The sequence below is a fragment of the Centroberyx gerrardi genome, chromosome 5 (genome assembly GCF_048128805.1).
Source record: "Centroberyx gerrardi isolate f3 chromosome 5, fCenGer3.hap1.cur.20231027, whole genome shotgun sequence".
Classification (NCBI taxonomy): Eukaryota; Metazoa; Chordata; class Actinopteri; order Beryciformes; family Berycidae; genus Centroberyx; species Centroberyx gerrardi.
The window spans coordinates 25,766,209-25,780,446 of record NC_136001.1 but is presented as its reverse complement, the minus strand read 5'-3'; the positions used below and the strand labels follow the sequence as shown (position 1 = coordinate 25,780,446).

Here is a 14,238-nt window from a genome sequence, read left to right as displayed (position 1 = left end):
TAGGTCTAGTATAATATGCAATACATAGCCTATCTCACGGTTTGTAAAAGATTTGTCAATTTTGGTCATGTCATGTCAAACATTTTTATGTTTGTAAAATTTGCTTCATAAGAAGGCACAAACAAGTTTACTGTTGTAAACAACGAAAAGGTATTCACAACTGTGTTTGCTTGGAGATTTGTTTGGAGAGTTTTGTGTGTAGGCCTACTGTTTGGAAAAAGTATACGCTATAGATTTGGATTTTGCGTGAAAACAATGAAAATGCACAGTTCATTTGCAAAATTATCAAGGGTTTAGATGGTGTGTGAACTGTTTCGAGCATGGAGCTTAGTTTGGAGAAATGTGTCAAATCAATCAATCAAATTATAACTTGATACCGAGTTGAGGTAGGCTACTGTAAAGTATAAAGTAAAGTATATTTACGATTCCACACAATTAAAATTATGTATCAATCACTATTTTTCACCACCCAAATAAATGTTTATTCATTTACATATTTAAAAATTTCCAAATCCAATCTTTAGGATTCTAAGCATAGATTACCCTCAAATCTACATTTTGTGATTTGTTGTGAACAAAACATATAATCCACTGTACAATATTTTTTATATCTCTTCAACCATTCTGATTATGTCAATCTGTTAAGAATTAAACAAGGATGAAACTATAGTGCAAACATCCATTACCATTTCCTACAGTTAAAAACTGCTCATACAATACTCTGTCAAGGGTTTGATAATGAGAAATTATATCTAAAACAAAGTGTGTGAAAAGTCCCCAAGATTTCAAAGAATTGACACTTATGACTCAATCATCAACTGTGAATATCCTTCATATTGGTTCTGTAATGTGTATTATATACGTAATGCTGTTACCCACATTCCCAACATCCCCACTTAAATAGCTAGAGTATCTGATGATTAAAATAAAACAATAATAAACATAAAGATAAATCAATTTCTTTTGAGACAGTGATGAAACATAAGAGCAAATGCTCTCCCCCATCTTTTACAGTGGATGCATGTCTTCTTAAGTTGGTTTATTGTGTTTTTGTGTTTTTTTGTGAGTGTCCCAGATGCCAGACAGAGCAGTAAAGCCAGTCTATTTCTGGTTCTGGAGTAGTTCATCGATCTGGGTTTTGTACATGTTCTTGACATCTTCTAGGTCCAGCCTCAGTTCCTCTGCCTCTTCAGCCTTCTCTCCGTACATCTGCAGGATGGTGTTGTGCCTCTGCTCCAGATCCTGAAATACACAACCACAACAAAGTGGGAGAGGAACCTTTGCTGGTACACACAAACACCAAATGCATCAGTATTTTATCATGATTACTTTTGTAGAGGCAAGATGAGCTGGCATTTAGGCAAAATTCCAACTTTAATTACAATTCACATGTTAGTTTTCTGATCTTGGATACGTTAGTCAAGATTTAAGTACATAAACAAGCCTCTTCCAACATTAGCAAAAGAGACAAATATGCCATCGAGCATCATTTGCTGCTTGAATCCACAAAATCCGCCTACAATAATGTGTCAGTAAAACAGCTATAGAAAGTGTCTTGATGACATCAAGATTTACTTTTCTTTCTCCGATCCCTTGCTTTGCAACAGAGTGGAGAGTCCTCACCTTGAGCTGAATTCTCAGCTTAGGGATTTCCTTCACCATGTCCTCCATCTCATCGTTCTGATTGGTGAGCCGCACCAGCTCTTCCGCCATGACAGACCGACTCCTCTCCAGACTAGAGATCTCCAGCTGAACGGGGAAGAGGGAAAAGAAGGTGGTAAAAATGTTATATTTATATTTGGCACATAGCAGCAATTTACTGTATATCCACATGTAAAAACATTTTAATATTTAGTTTGTATTGCACTTCAAAACTGAATTACATACAGACAATAAAACGATAATGAATAAAAGCCAATAAAATAACTGATAAAAAAGATCTGAATTAAAAAACAGGGGTAAAGCTGAATAAGATAGGCAAGTGCAACAAGAGTAAAATAGATAATATATACACACACAATAGCCTGTATATAAAATTTGTTTTAAGAGGTGATTTAAAAGACTGTACTGAATTTGAAAGCCTCAGGTCGTCAGGCAGGTGGTGCTAAAGCCTACGGGTCCAGGCAGCAAATGTTCGATTAACTTTGGTCTTTAATCTTGACCTCAGGATGGCTAAGAGGTTCCTGCCTCATTTGAGATGTTGGCAAAGTCTTCAAAGTAATCAGTAAAATCTTAAAACTGATGCAAAACCTAAACAGGCAACCAGTGTACATAGGCTAGAGGTAGTATGATCCTGTGACTTGTGTCTTCCTCAATAACCGGCCTTATTCAGGTGCGATCTGAATTGCTACCTGTAGCTGTGCTATCTCTCCTTCTCTCAATTTGAGCTGGGACTGGAGGTTCTCTATGATGCTGGAGCCTCCAGACAGCCTGGCAGCCTCGTACAGGTTGGTCCCGCTTATGGACATGGACATGGGCATGGTGCCCAGCGAGTGGTCCAGAGAGTCATCCTGGGGAGAAATAAAACAACAAGGTAGATGAACGATCAAGCTCACAACGGTCAAAGTATGCGCCAAGTCAACTTAATTTCTAGATTTTTTAAATTGAAAGTTGCCTACATTCTTTTCACTCCCAATTGTTTATACTGTATATGTTCTAACCAACTGTGAGTGAAGACAGGGAGCAGTGTTTATGGGCTGTGTACCTGCGAAAGCATAGAGGTGTGCAGACCAGCGTTGTCCGCCCCACTGATGGAGCTGGAGCGGGACAGGGAGGGGGTGGAGGAGGCTGGGGGCTCCCCAACAGAGTGAGTCATGGTCTTCCGCTCCTGATGGGGGAAAAATAACACGTCAAAATACTGTATAAACACACTGTACTTCTATTAGAGAACAGAATAAAAAAATCTCAGTATGTTACATGTAGAGTGAAACGTTGGCTATATGGACTAAAGAGCATCAGAACAGAAAATCTTGTTAATATTCATTGAAATGTATTACCTTTTCCTTGAGGGCCTCTTGTGCTAGGTAGCATTTCTTCTTCTCTTGCTCCACCTTCATCTTCTCCATCTCTAGCTGATTGGTAAGCAGCAGCTGGTGGAAGGAGCAGACAGAGGTACATGAGGATGTTGTTTTACAGAGGACAGCGATAGCAGGAGGAGAGAGTGTACGGTACCTTTTCTTTCTTAGCCTCTTCTAGCACTCGACTGTGTTCTCCTCGCAGATTCTCCAATTCAACATGCTCCCTACATTGAGAGAAGATAAACAACATGAAGTTATTAGTTCTTTTACTGACAGTTTTGGTCAAGTGAAAGCAGAAAGATTTTGTCAAACACAATGACAATCCTCTTGACAATCAGCCTTTCGGGAGAGAAGACACTACATGGTTCCTCAAACAGCCAAGTGATTTATATATGGAGATATTCATATCAGCTCAAATAGTCACATTCTCAGCACGCTCTTTACTGCCATGTGTAAGGAAGTGCACCCTAATGGCCGTTTATAGTACTGTACAGAGATCTTTTTCCTCCTTTGTGTCACATGTCGTAGAAACAGTCAGAATAAAAGATGATGATTGCTATAAAGGGCTAAATTAGTGCCCTAGATAATCACCATTGGCTATGATTCCTCCCACAAAAAGACAGAGCAAAAGTGTTACGAGCCAGCCAGGAGTCGAACCTGGAATCTTCTGATCCGTAGTCAGACGCGTTATCCATTGCGCCACTGGCCCGCTGAGCAGCTGCAGGCTTCTCACAAAAGACAAGTCTGGGGCACAAAGGCCAAACCCACATGCATGATTGCCTCTCTCAGGGGGTTCTCCCTGGCCTTTGCTCCACCCTCTCCCTCACAAAACAAGTTTGGTTTTAGAGAGCACTCTCCAGGCAGCATTAGTATTACAAGGGGTGGTATGATGATTGGAATTTTTTACCTCCATTCGTTTTAGCCTGTCCGGAATAACCAGTGATTTCCCCCAAATACCCCAGTAAAGATTCCTGCTAAAGTTAGCTACTGTTTTTTAAAATTCCACCTGTGTGTGTGTGTTTTTTCTTTTTAAATCCAGAGTGTCTCCTAACAAATTTCACCAAATTAACTCACCATAAAACAAAACAGATTCAAAGCACAATGTAATCTAGTCTGACACAAGTTTAGCTATTTGGTGGCAGTCTAATGTAGACTGCAGTATAATTCTTTGTACTGGTTTATAATGTATTATAAAAAAATTTAATCAAGAATGTCTACATAAAGCTGATTTTCAAGCAAAGTATTCCACTGATGTTTTAAAGCAAGGCTTCTATCTCTAAATGAGATCAGTTGCAAGTAGAAAGCGACTGTTAGAAGGAGACTGGGGAACTTGCTTTTCCTGTTGGCAGTTCACATACTTCCCTGGTGGTCTAGTGGTTAGGATTCGGCGCTCTCACCGCCGCGGCCCGGGTTCGATTCCCGGTCAGGGAATGTCCTTTTAAGCCTTTTGATACGGATAAGCACTAGCCTAAATTAATGGTGGCTCTAGAATTTTCTTGTCCAGACACTAAGACTAGATAGCCATCAAGCGGGTCCATGATTTTTAAAAATACTGTTTCAAGTATACTGACGACACAACAGTAGCTATCCTGCTTGGGTCTAGCAGTTTAACAACTGGTGTTAACAGAATTTCCTAAAGGTTAATATCAAGAAAACAAAGAACATGATCATAACTTTCAACCGAGACAGTACCAGTTGTTCACCATTCTGGTGAAAGAGTCCCTCATTGACATAAATTGATATACATTAATATAAAAATCTACATGTTGAAATTTATGACTAACGTTATATGTCTGTGCAGCATCAAAATTTAGTGAAATGTGACAACCGTTTCCTTTTTTCAGAAAACTAAAAAGGTATTTTAATGTTGATCAAGTCATACTGTCACTGTTCTTCCAGACTGTTGTGCAAAACATTCTGATCCTCTGCCTTGTAAGTATTTTTGGATCTATGCATAGTCAGGACCAGCACAAATTAGAGAGATAACTGGTTTTACCACCTTTACCTAGGTGCCTATGTAGATACAGCAGGAGAGGGAGTAGGTGCCTACGGCAGCACAATATACACACCAAGTGTTTTGGCAGCTGTTTCATTCCGGCTGTGAGAGGACTTTGAGAAATTAAATATATTTTTCTGTAAACTGAGAAGGGGAGGGGTGGGGGTTTTCTATGGTTCATGACATACATTTTTTTTTCGTCTTTTTCTGTGTGCCTTTTATGTTTTAAAACTGTTTTTAATGTGGACACTGCTGTGACAGAAGGACTTGACTTAACTAAAATCACAAAACTAGATGGATTAGTTATTTTGTGTAGCTGCGTGTAGGAAGTAGCTCCTGCACATTACCTGCTGCTCTCATCCTCCAGTTTCTCTCTCTTGTTCTTCTCAGCATCCAGCTGTCCCAGGACACGGCCCTTCTCCTGGCGGAGCAGGGAATTCTGGGACTCCAGAGAGGCCAGCTGGGACTTGATGGCCAGCAGTTCCTCTGTTGCCGAACGCTCCTTCTCCACAGCAACGGCCAGCTGTGCCTGGGCATCCGCTGTTGAACGGAGGAGAGGAAGAGGGAGAGCAAGAGAGGAAATGAGGTGAAGCATGTTTTCCCCTGTGCAGACTACTGTGTTGATTTTTTAAATGTTTTTCTAGGGATTAGGATGCAGTTGAGATTCCTGCCTCTCACCTAGCCTATCAGAGATGCTCTTCTCCAGTTTTTCCCAGGATGCCGTCTGTCCCCCCAGTGAGGCCTGGAGGTTCTCAATCTGTCGCAGTAGGGGCCGCGTTGCCGAGGTAACGCTCTGACTGAGCTCCTGGTTCCTAGTCTCTGCCTCCTGAAGTCTCTGTGGAAGAAGATGGCAAAAAGATTGAGTGCATGTGTGCAATGCTTTCTTCAAAACTTGCACTTCTGCAAATTATGGTTATCGTTGTCTCTTATTGAAGTGAGCTACCTCAGTGGGGCTCCTTCTAGAGGTCTTCACGGGTCTACCCGGACCCTAGGATCCGAGACCCGACCCGGGACCCGTACGGGTTCGGGTCCACGTTTTATTATGGTCAATCGGGTCCGGGTCGGGTCCCATTCTATTACCACGGGTCCCAGGTCTGTTTATTATTATGTGTAATGGATCTGAGAAGACCCGTGATCAGCGCTGATCACGAGAGAAACGCATGGAAGCGCTGTGTAACTTGCGTCATGATTAGGCTGACCATTAGGATCAAATTACAAGAGCGAAAATAAGGTGAAATCATTTCATCAATCACCATTTGAAGAGCCATACGTGATATTACGACCAATTTATCACCGCAGGAATGCAAAACTGACCAATAGAAACAATGTACTGCAACTATTGTTTTAATCACCCATTTAACATGCAATTTAATTTCCTACTTATTGTAGGCTACGTAGCTGCTAGATTCCATTATGGAGTCTCACTGTCATCTACTGGACAAACTGTAGAACTTGGCAAGTCTTTCTGTTATTTTGATCTCCTTTTATTAGGCTACCATATGTTGTATCCGACATGATAAACGTTTTTAGCAGTAGAACGGCATTTTTAGTAGCAAGTTTAATTACCGGGTTTGTCGGGTCCATAAAATAGACCCGAGACCCGAGTCTCTCTCCTCTCTGACATGCACCGGGTTGGGTCTGTAATATCTCGGGCAAAAACGGGTCAGTATATATATATTTTTTTTTTTAATTATCGGGTCCAATCGGATCTCGGAACGAATTTCCCGGGTCCATTAGGGTTCGGGTCCGTCATTTTGGACCCGTGAAGACCTCTAGCTCCTTCCAACCATCATCCGTTACCTGTTGCAGCTCACTGATCTCCTCCCTCAGATAATCTTCTTTCCTGCCCTGCTGCTGCTCAGCCCTCTGCAGAGCCAGCCTCAGGTCAGCCACCTGCACACAGGGTTAGAAAGGGTTAATGAAAGAAGGTCCAGCTACAACTGGGCAGTAGCCTACCTTTACCTGGTCATGTGCATCTAGTAATAAAACTGTTTTATAGTAATAAAAATAATAAAACTGTAATAAAACTGTTTTATTACTGAATAATACTGTGTTTTATTACTGAATAACACGTTTAATGGGATTGGCACTGGTCTGGATCCATCACCGGTAGAAATTCCCTGGCCAATGTAAAGTTCTCGTTTCTTGATTTTTGCTCATAAAAAAATGTAAAAATGCAGCTTCCTCGCACAGTCAAAGTCACATTTCTGAAACAAGTAACCTAATTAACCGCTCTCTCCTTCTCTTTCTCCCTCTCTTCTCTCTCACAGTTTCACTCTCACGCACTCACACTCTGCCTCTCTCTCGCTCGATAAAATACTTGCGCTACAAAATGCCCCTTTGGCAGTCAAGTCTAGTGAAAGCTGTCTTACAACACTGTTCAACTTGCGCACCACAGACTTATGTTTGTCATGGTTCACGCCCAAGTGTAGAGTACACATTGTATTCATATGATTAACATGTACTGGGTGGACCAACAGTCATCACAAGTAGTAGGTCTGATGAAATTACAAGCCATCTACGCTTGACACACATGCATAGCAAACAAACTTCTATGCTGTGTGTCCACGGTGCGAGCCAGTGTTACCTGGTTGGCCAGAGCCTCCTGCTGCATGCGGGCCTCCTCCTGGGCCTTCTCCAGGGCCAGGCTCAGCTGCTCCTTGGCCTGGGTCTCCCTGCTCAGCGACGCCTCCTGGACTTCACTGGCCCTGCTGGCATTGGCCTTATGGAGTTCTGCCAGCTCCCTGAAGAAAGTGATGCAGAAGAAGACCGTCACCATCCTGGTCATGTTATTCTATCAATAGTGAAGTCATACAACTGGATGTATAGTTGTGAGCTCTGAAGTAACACTATACACAAGCTGCCGTGTCTTAAGTGGTTTGACCATGTAAGTTTACATCTACAATAAGCCGTTTGATCCTCAGTATTCAGTATCAATAGCAGGGCACGCCAGTGTTTACTTATAAGAGTTGTCGAGAGCAGCCTGGATGCTCCTGTTCTTCTCCTGCAGCTCCTCGGAGTCTGTCTGCAGCCGGCTCAGCTCCTTCTCCTGACGCTCCACCACAGCATTCAGCTTCTTGATGTTCTCCCTGTGCTGCTTCTCCACCTCCTCCTTCCCATCCAGAACCTTCACACACAGAAACATAAACAGGATAGTAGGCATGGTTATGCTGAGACCAATGTAAAACTAAGACTTCCTCTAGTCATGAAAAAGGTGTAAAAAAATATATATATATATAAAAATATAAAAACTAACAAAGTAAACTGAAAATATAATCTTAGCTTCCAAAACATGAATAAAATGAATGAATGATTATTTTCGGTATCACTTTTTTTGCACGTTGGCATACTGTGACAGAAGTGGAGAGAGAGTCCAGTAGTAATGAATAGAACTAGATCAACAATCTGTGTTGAAAAAACAGATTCTACCAATACATTGCTCACAGGACCCACTATTGAAAAAACACTAAACTGAATGAAAACTTAAACAATACAGAAGAAAGAAAAAAAACACACTACAGTTAGTGAGCTAAGTCTGAAGCTAAAATGCAAGTTAAGCAAAAAATAAACTATAATAACCTTGTTTCTGAATACAATGGTGTTTAAAGCTGTCAAATGACAATGACAAGGTGAAACATTCTTACTATTTTTAAATCAACATTCCTAACATTGACCTGGTTACCGACCTGCTGCAGGTGCTTGAGCTCCTCCTCGTGTTCCTTGATTTTCTTGTTCTGCTTGATGATCTTAGTGTCGCTCTCTTTCTCCTTCACACGCAGCTTCTTGATGATGTTGCAGTGCTGCAGCTGCTGCTTGGACAGCTTCTCACCTAGGAGTAGTAGAACACCTCCTCAGCCTCTTAGAGTAAAGCCGGCAACTGATGCTGAGAGCACACACTGATGTAGACCCTGAAACATGGCTGTGGTTCTATGCATAAAGTGCCTGCATTATCTTCTGCTTAAACAAATTTCCATTTGCTTTTCATTATCGACCAGTCTGGGTCGGGTCATATGAAGCTGCTCAGAGTGAAAATTTGCTCTTCTGTGCAAGAAAATTCTGACAGTGTTATCCTAATTTTAGAAGTAAAACTAAAACTTACCCATAAATGCCTTTAAGTCTTGAGAATACAATCATCTCCACTTTTCAAGCGAGGAGGGATGTTTTTTGACTTCATACTATAGAGGCCTCATAAAATTGCACCACCATTTTACAATACCACACAAGGCTATTTTGTTTATTACTGCTTCAGTGATTTAGTGATCAATTACAAATACAGTATGAAATTAAAAGTTTTTAATGACCCCTTTCTTGCAACTGGTAAAATATAAATGTGCATTTTAGTGATAACTTGGGCCCATCATAGTCCACATTGTAGCTGGGTGTTCATTGAAACATCACTGTAGTCCATCTTGGCTTTCACATAAATAGAGACAGTAAACATTTTTTCAAAGGAGCTGTGCTCCCAATTAAAAAAAATGAGGAGCACAGAAAGAAATTTAGGGGCGCCCATACAAATGAAAAGTGTCAGGATTTATTAATAAGCAATGAACAGACATTGCGCATTTTGTGTGTGTGTGTGTGTGTGTGTGTGTGTGTGTGTCATGGCGACTGGCAGCTAGACAGCAGGAGCGCAGTTTCTTTAAACTCACACAGGCACACAAGACACAGATCTAAACACGCACACAGTCGTAACTGCCAGCGTTAATGTAGCGGATGTACAAAGTTATGGTGTCTTGGAGACTGTGTGTGTGTGTGTGTGTGTGTGTGTGTGTGTGTGTGTGTGTGTGTGTGTGTGTGTGTGTGTGTGAGACAGATAACACCACTTGCCTCCTTACAGCTGCCACCAGTGGTTTATTTTCTTTGGCTAGGTACAAGCCACCGCACTGTCTACGTTTCCTTGAGACATTGTGTTTCACAACAGTGTCTCTCTTCAAATGTTCAAGTTGTTGGCGAACTCTAACCAGTGGAACATATTTTGTGGCAGCAGCACTAGACTTGGCAGCGGCTAACATTAGCTCCATTTCCTCACAGTTTTCAACTTGGTTGTCATTTTGACTTGTCACCTCTGCTCCATCCCCCACATATTCCTCATTCTGGTTCATAGCATTGGTTTTCTTTACAAATTCTGCATTTGCTCGAATGTAAAAGTGTCTGTTGTTATTAGTCTCTTCAAAGTCTCTCACTCACTGAATTATCCCGGGGCTTGCAGCCTACTCTACTAAGGGCTCTGACTGGCGTCCATTTACTCACCAACAAATTGGGAATTGTAGTTTTGAAAACAATGACCAACACACTGATCACAGCGGCAGCATTTCTATCAAAAACTACAGTGTAGCCATGACAGAAGGCAAAATCTCTACTCGTACAGGTGCTCTATTGTTAGGAGCAAATATAAATAAAATGCTCACACTGTTGAGTCCTGCAACATCATGCTTACTCTTCACTAAAAGCTGTTGTGGCCATGTTTATACAAACACCTCACACACTACTTAAGCAACTTTCTGAGAAGTTGTATATAGTATATGTAGTATATGTAGTAGTAGTACTAGTAGTATGCAGAACCTAATGTACAACTGACTGCATTTTAGTTACTTTCTTCACTGTGCAGCCTGTTCTATAGGTGGGTGGGAGAGGAGTTGGTGGAGGAGTCAAAAAGGACAGTGGGCTACTACACAATGAGTCTCACCTTCTTCCAGCAGGCCTCTGATCTGCTCCTCCTTCTCTCTGATGATCTCGATTGTATCATTGGAATTCAGCCTGGTGGACAGCTCGTCCCGCAAGCCCTTAATCTCCTGTGGCAGATACAAATGCAAGGCATCTTTGACACAAGGACACCCTGGATGAGTTAGATTGTGGCTGAAAATAGCCACAGTCATGTAATAGTAAGTTGAACAACCAACTGGATAAATCTGGGTTTCTCATGTAAAAATGAATTGAACAAAACGGCCTCTCTGGGATTCATCTCAATTTGTCTGAGGGGAGATAAAGACAGCACAGGAGCAGAGTACTGATTTGTGTGTTACCTTCTTTGCGATGTCCCTCTCCTTGCAGGCAAGCTGAGCCTTCCTCTCTGCATCTGCTATGCGCTGGGTGAACTCATCCTTAAGAGACTGAACAGTGGAGCTCTCCTCCTTCAGGCTTATCACTTCACTGGACGATAAACAGACTCATTAGTCTAACAGCTCATTGTCTAAATCCATACAGCCTCAAGGCCAAGGCAGCTTTTGATGATCTGTACAAGTATTTAATTTTGAGCATTCATCATGTAGAGTAACTATGTGAAAACCTCACCTGAAAGTGACCCTTTTGAAAATACTTCTATATTGTAATGGCAATGTGTATATACATGTCTAATATAAAAACATTCAATCTAATACCGCATCAGTACACCACTAATTAACTCAGAGACCATTTGAAGCTTAACTGTAGTCTATTACAAAACATAAAAACAAAAATCCAATGGCATCATAATTCTTTGATAGTTTTATGGCAAAATATATGATAGTTTGTTAAGTGTTAAGCATATAACGTGATAAATCAAATCTTTAGTGGTGCTATGCTATGTGGGCAAAGCATAGCCTGACCCAGATTTCTGCTACAGTATTAGTCTCACACAGGCTTGGTCAAAACAGCTTTCCTATCACGGTTATTTACAGTGCCACTCAGAACCAGGTGTGCATGCCATATACTCACTCTTTGAGGTTGTCACACTCCTCCTCCAGCCTGGCCTTGTCCTTGCTGACTGCTAGCAGCTGAGACTCCCTCTTCTCAAGGCGGCTTGACAACTCATCAATGACCTACAAGGAGCCCCCAATAGATTTGACCTTTTTTTTTTTATTTACAATGGCATACAGAAAAGCCTAAAAGGGAAAATTGAAAACACCTAACCCTAAGGGAAGAAGTAGTCTTCAAGTTTGTAATTCTTACCATTACCTTCTTGGCTGAAATAAAACAATACATACTGTATATATTTAAGATTGGTGCTACCAGCCACATAAGAACACAATACCAACTGCTACCTTTTGAAGCTCCAGAATCTGACATGTCGATACACTTTTCATCTCCTCTGTGATTGGCGGGGTGAGCTGTTCATCAGCCTCGGGGGTGGGACCAGACAGTGTAACATTAGCCTCAGATTCCTGTTCCTGTTCTGTCAACTCTTCAGGCTGCTCGCTATTCACAGGCGTGGCGCTCCGTCCACTCTCCTCCATCTCATCCAATGACTGGTCCCTCATCGTTTCAGTGAACCCCTCCTCCTCTTCCTCTTCCTCATCCTCCTCCTCTTCCTCTCCTTCCTTCCCTACCACTCCCTCTTCCTGATTCTGACATACGGCCGGTGACGCAACCGTCATGGGAGCAGGGCCGGCGGTGACAGATGCTAGTGTCCGACTCCCAGGGATTTCATCATCCGAGTTAACCTCACTGACACTCCGGCTGTCCAGCGATTGCACGCTGAATGAATCGATGCGCTCAAAAGCGTCTGAGGACGAGCCGCAGCTTTCCGTGAGCTTGGGATAGTCCTCCAGACGGGGGAAATCGCCACAGGTAGAAGCTGAGAGAAGCTGGAAGGAGCCCTGCATTAGGTGAAGGCCAGCCTTTCCCTCTGCTGTCTCTTGTCTAGAGCTGGCCGAGCTCTCACTCAGCACACTCTCATGGTCCAGCACCTCAATGTCACTGGTGGTGGAGGTGCCCGAGGAGAAGGCGCTGACTGGAGGGGAGGGGGTATCATTTTGACGGTCCTCCATCTTTGGCTCTTTAGGCTCCAAAAGTATCTCCTTAGAGGGCGGGGAAGGTGACGGGTCAGAGGGGGCAGAGCTCTTAGGTTCAGAGGTGACAGCAGAAGGTTCAGAGGAGTCAGTGACATCCTGCTCAGGTTGTTCTGAGGGAGTCGGTGACTGTTCTGTTTTTGAGTCCACGGAAACTGTTGAGCCGACATCTATTTCTGCTCTGCTCTTATTGGTCGTTTTGCTGTCAGAGTCACAAGGATCATCACTGTGAGATGAAACGGGAGAAACCGGCTGCAGGAGGATGGTGTCTGGATAAGGTCCTGCTGGTGAGGACTCACACTCAACCGGCTGGCTCTCAGCAGCTTCCTGATTCTCTTGACTCTTATCAGTAGGTCCTGACGTTTGAGGCTCCACATCATTTTGGACCACAGCCTCTTTGCTTTTCTTTTCCTTCTCCTGAGGCCGCCTGTGGGACATAGCAGGAGGTACAGACACTACCTGGGTTTTTTTGACACCCTGTGCATCTCCAGGGGGCAGAAAGGCACTGAAAAAGTTCTCCGATTCATCCACAACTGTGCGGGTGACAGGAGTAGTGATGGCCTCAGATGAAGGGGGAGGGGTCTGGGTCTTCTCCTCTGGGGGCTCGTCCCACTGTGTCATTCCCCATCCTCCACTTAACGGCATCTTTCCAGGTAGATCTGATAGGGAGGTGAACAAAATCATCTTTAATTTAGATGTGTTGGTTACATTACCAGTAGTCTGAGATTTGCACAGGCCAACATTAGCTGTTACAACCTTAAACATAACTTACCATCATAGGACATCACAACAGTGTCATTCCACTGGTCCTCCTCTTTGATGTCCAGAACTCGGTCGATGGACTTCTGAGCTGTTGTCAAAGCTTGTTTAGCGAAGGTAGACAGGTGGGATGCGTTAAACCAACTCATTTTGGCTAATTCCCTAGCTATCGGCACGTCCAGTATTTGTTAAATACCTAGCACAGAAGTTAACATACAAACCACCCATTCCGCTTAAGTCGTCTCTGCATTCTCGTTTTCAGCGATAACGCGGTGCGTGCTAGGTTTCGCAACTTTAATTGTTGTTCTACCCAAGCAATCTCCTTTGATAGCTACCTAGCTAATTAGCACAGCTGTAGACTGTAGACAACACATAACGTTAGCGAGACAGCATCAGTCCCAGACACAGCTCGCTATCTGGTCGGCTGGTGGTCAAATTCCCAAATTCATGACAAGTCAGTCATGTAGAAAGATTGTTAGGAACTTCTAACGCCACAGCTAAAGCACTGCCTCAATCAAAGCATGAATAGTCCCATATTTAGATGTTTTTTCGTCTTCTTTGCTCGGCCATCATCGTTTGTTTTGGTCGCTCTCAACTTGTAGCCCAGCTAGCATTAGCCCGTTTGCTACTTCCTTTCCACGTAGTACCATGACGTCATGATCCGGTCTGCTGGGCATGTCAGCTGCCCTGACCTAAATAT

General features: G+C 42.7%; 1 protein-coding gene and 2 non-coding genes across 3 annotated transcripts; 1 reads left to right on the top strand and 2 right to left on the bottom strand.

Annotated features, from left to right (window-relative positions):
* Positions 1–468: 468 nt before the first annotated feature.
* On the bottom strand, positions 469–14,133 carry tmf1 (TATA element modulatory factor 1). Its single transcript, XM_071898442.2, has 17 exons — positions 13,552–14,133; positions 12,033–13,438; positions 11,707–11,810; positions 11,037–11,163; positions 10,700–10,805; positions 8,700–8,842; positions 7,974–8,140; positions 7,601–7,757; positions 6,814–6,906; positions 5,692–5,848; positions 5,361–5,553; positions 3,172–3,241; positions 2,997–3,089; positions 2,705–2,827; positions 2,352–2,510; positions 1,624–1,749; positions 469–1,242 (listed from the first exon to the last, which is right to left on the bottom strand). Exons 1-17 carry the CDS (start codon positions 13,685–13,687, stop codon positions 1,102–1,104), a joined length of 3,501 nt encoding a protein of 1,166 aa, XP_071754543.1. The 5' UTR covers positions 13,688–14,133; the 3' UTR covers positions 469–1,101.
* On the bottom strand, positions 3,654–3,726 carry trnar-acg (transfer RNA arginine (anticodon ACG)). Its single transcript has one exon. It is a non-coding gene; the product is annotated as a tRNA-Arg (tRNA).
* Positions 4,377–4,448, top strand: trnae-cuc (transfer RNA glutamic acid (anticodon CUC)). Its single transcript has one exon. It is a non-coding gene; the product is annotated as a tRNA-Glu (tRNA).
* Positions 14,134–14,238: the final 105 nt, after the last annotated feature.

Bases quoted from the DNA above. Each gene is read 5' to 3' on its own strand.
- tmf1 (XM_071898442.2), bottom strand. From the start codon at position 13,687: ATGAGTTGGTTTAACGCATCCCACCTGTCTACCTTCGCTAAACAAGCT. The intron at 8,141-8,699 runs GTCGGTAACCAG...CTGTGTGTGAAG, and splicing joins AGCTCAAGCACCTGCAGCAG to GTTCTGGATGGGAAGGAGGA. The intron at 6,907-7,600 runs GTAACACTGGCT...CCCTGTGTGCAG, and splicing joins AGGAGGCTCTGGCCAACCAG to GTGGCTGACCTGAGGCTGGC.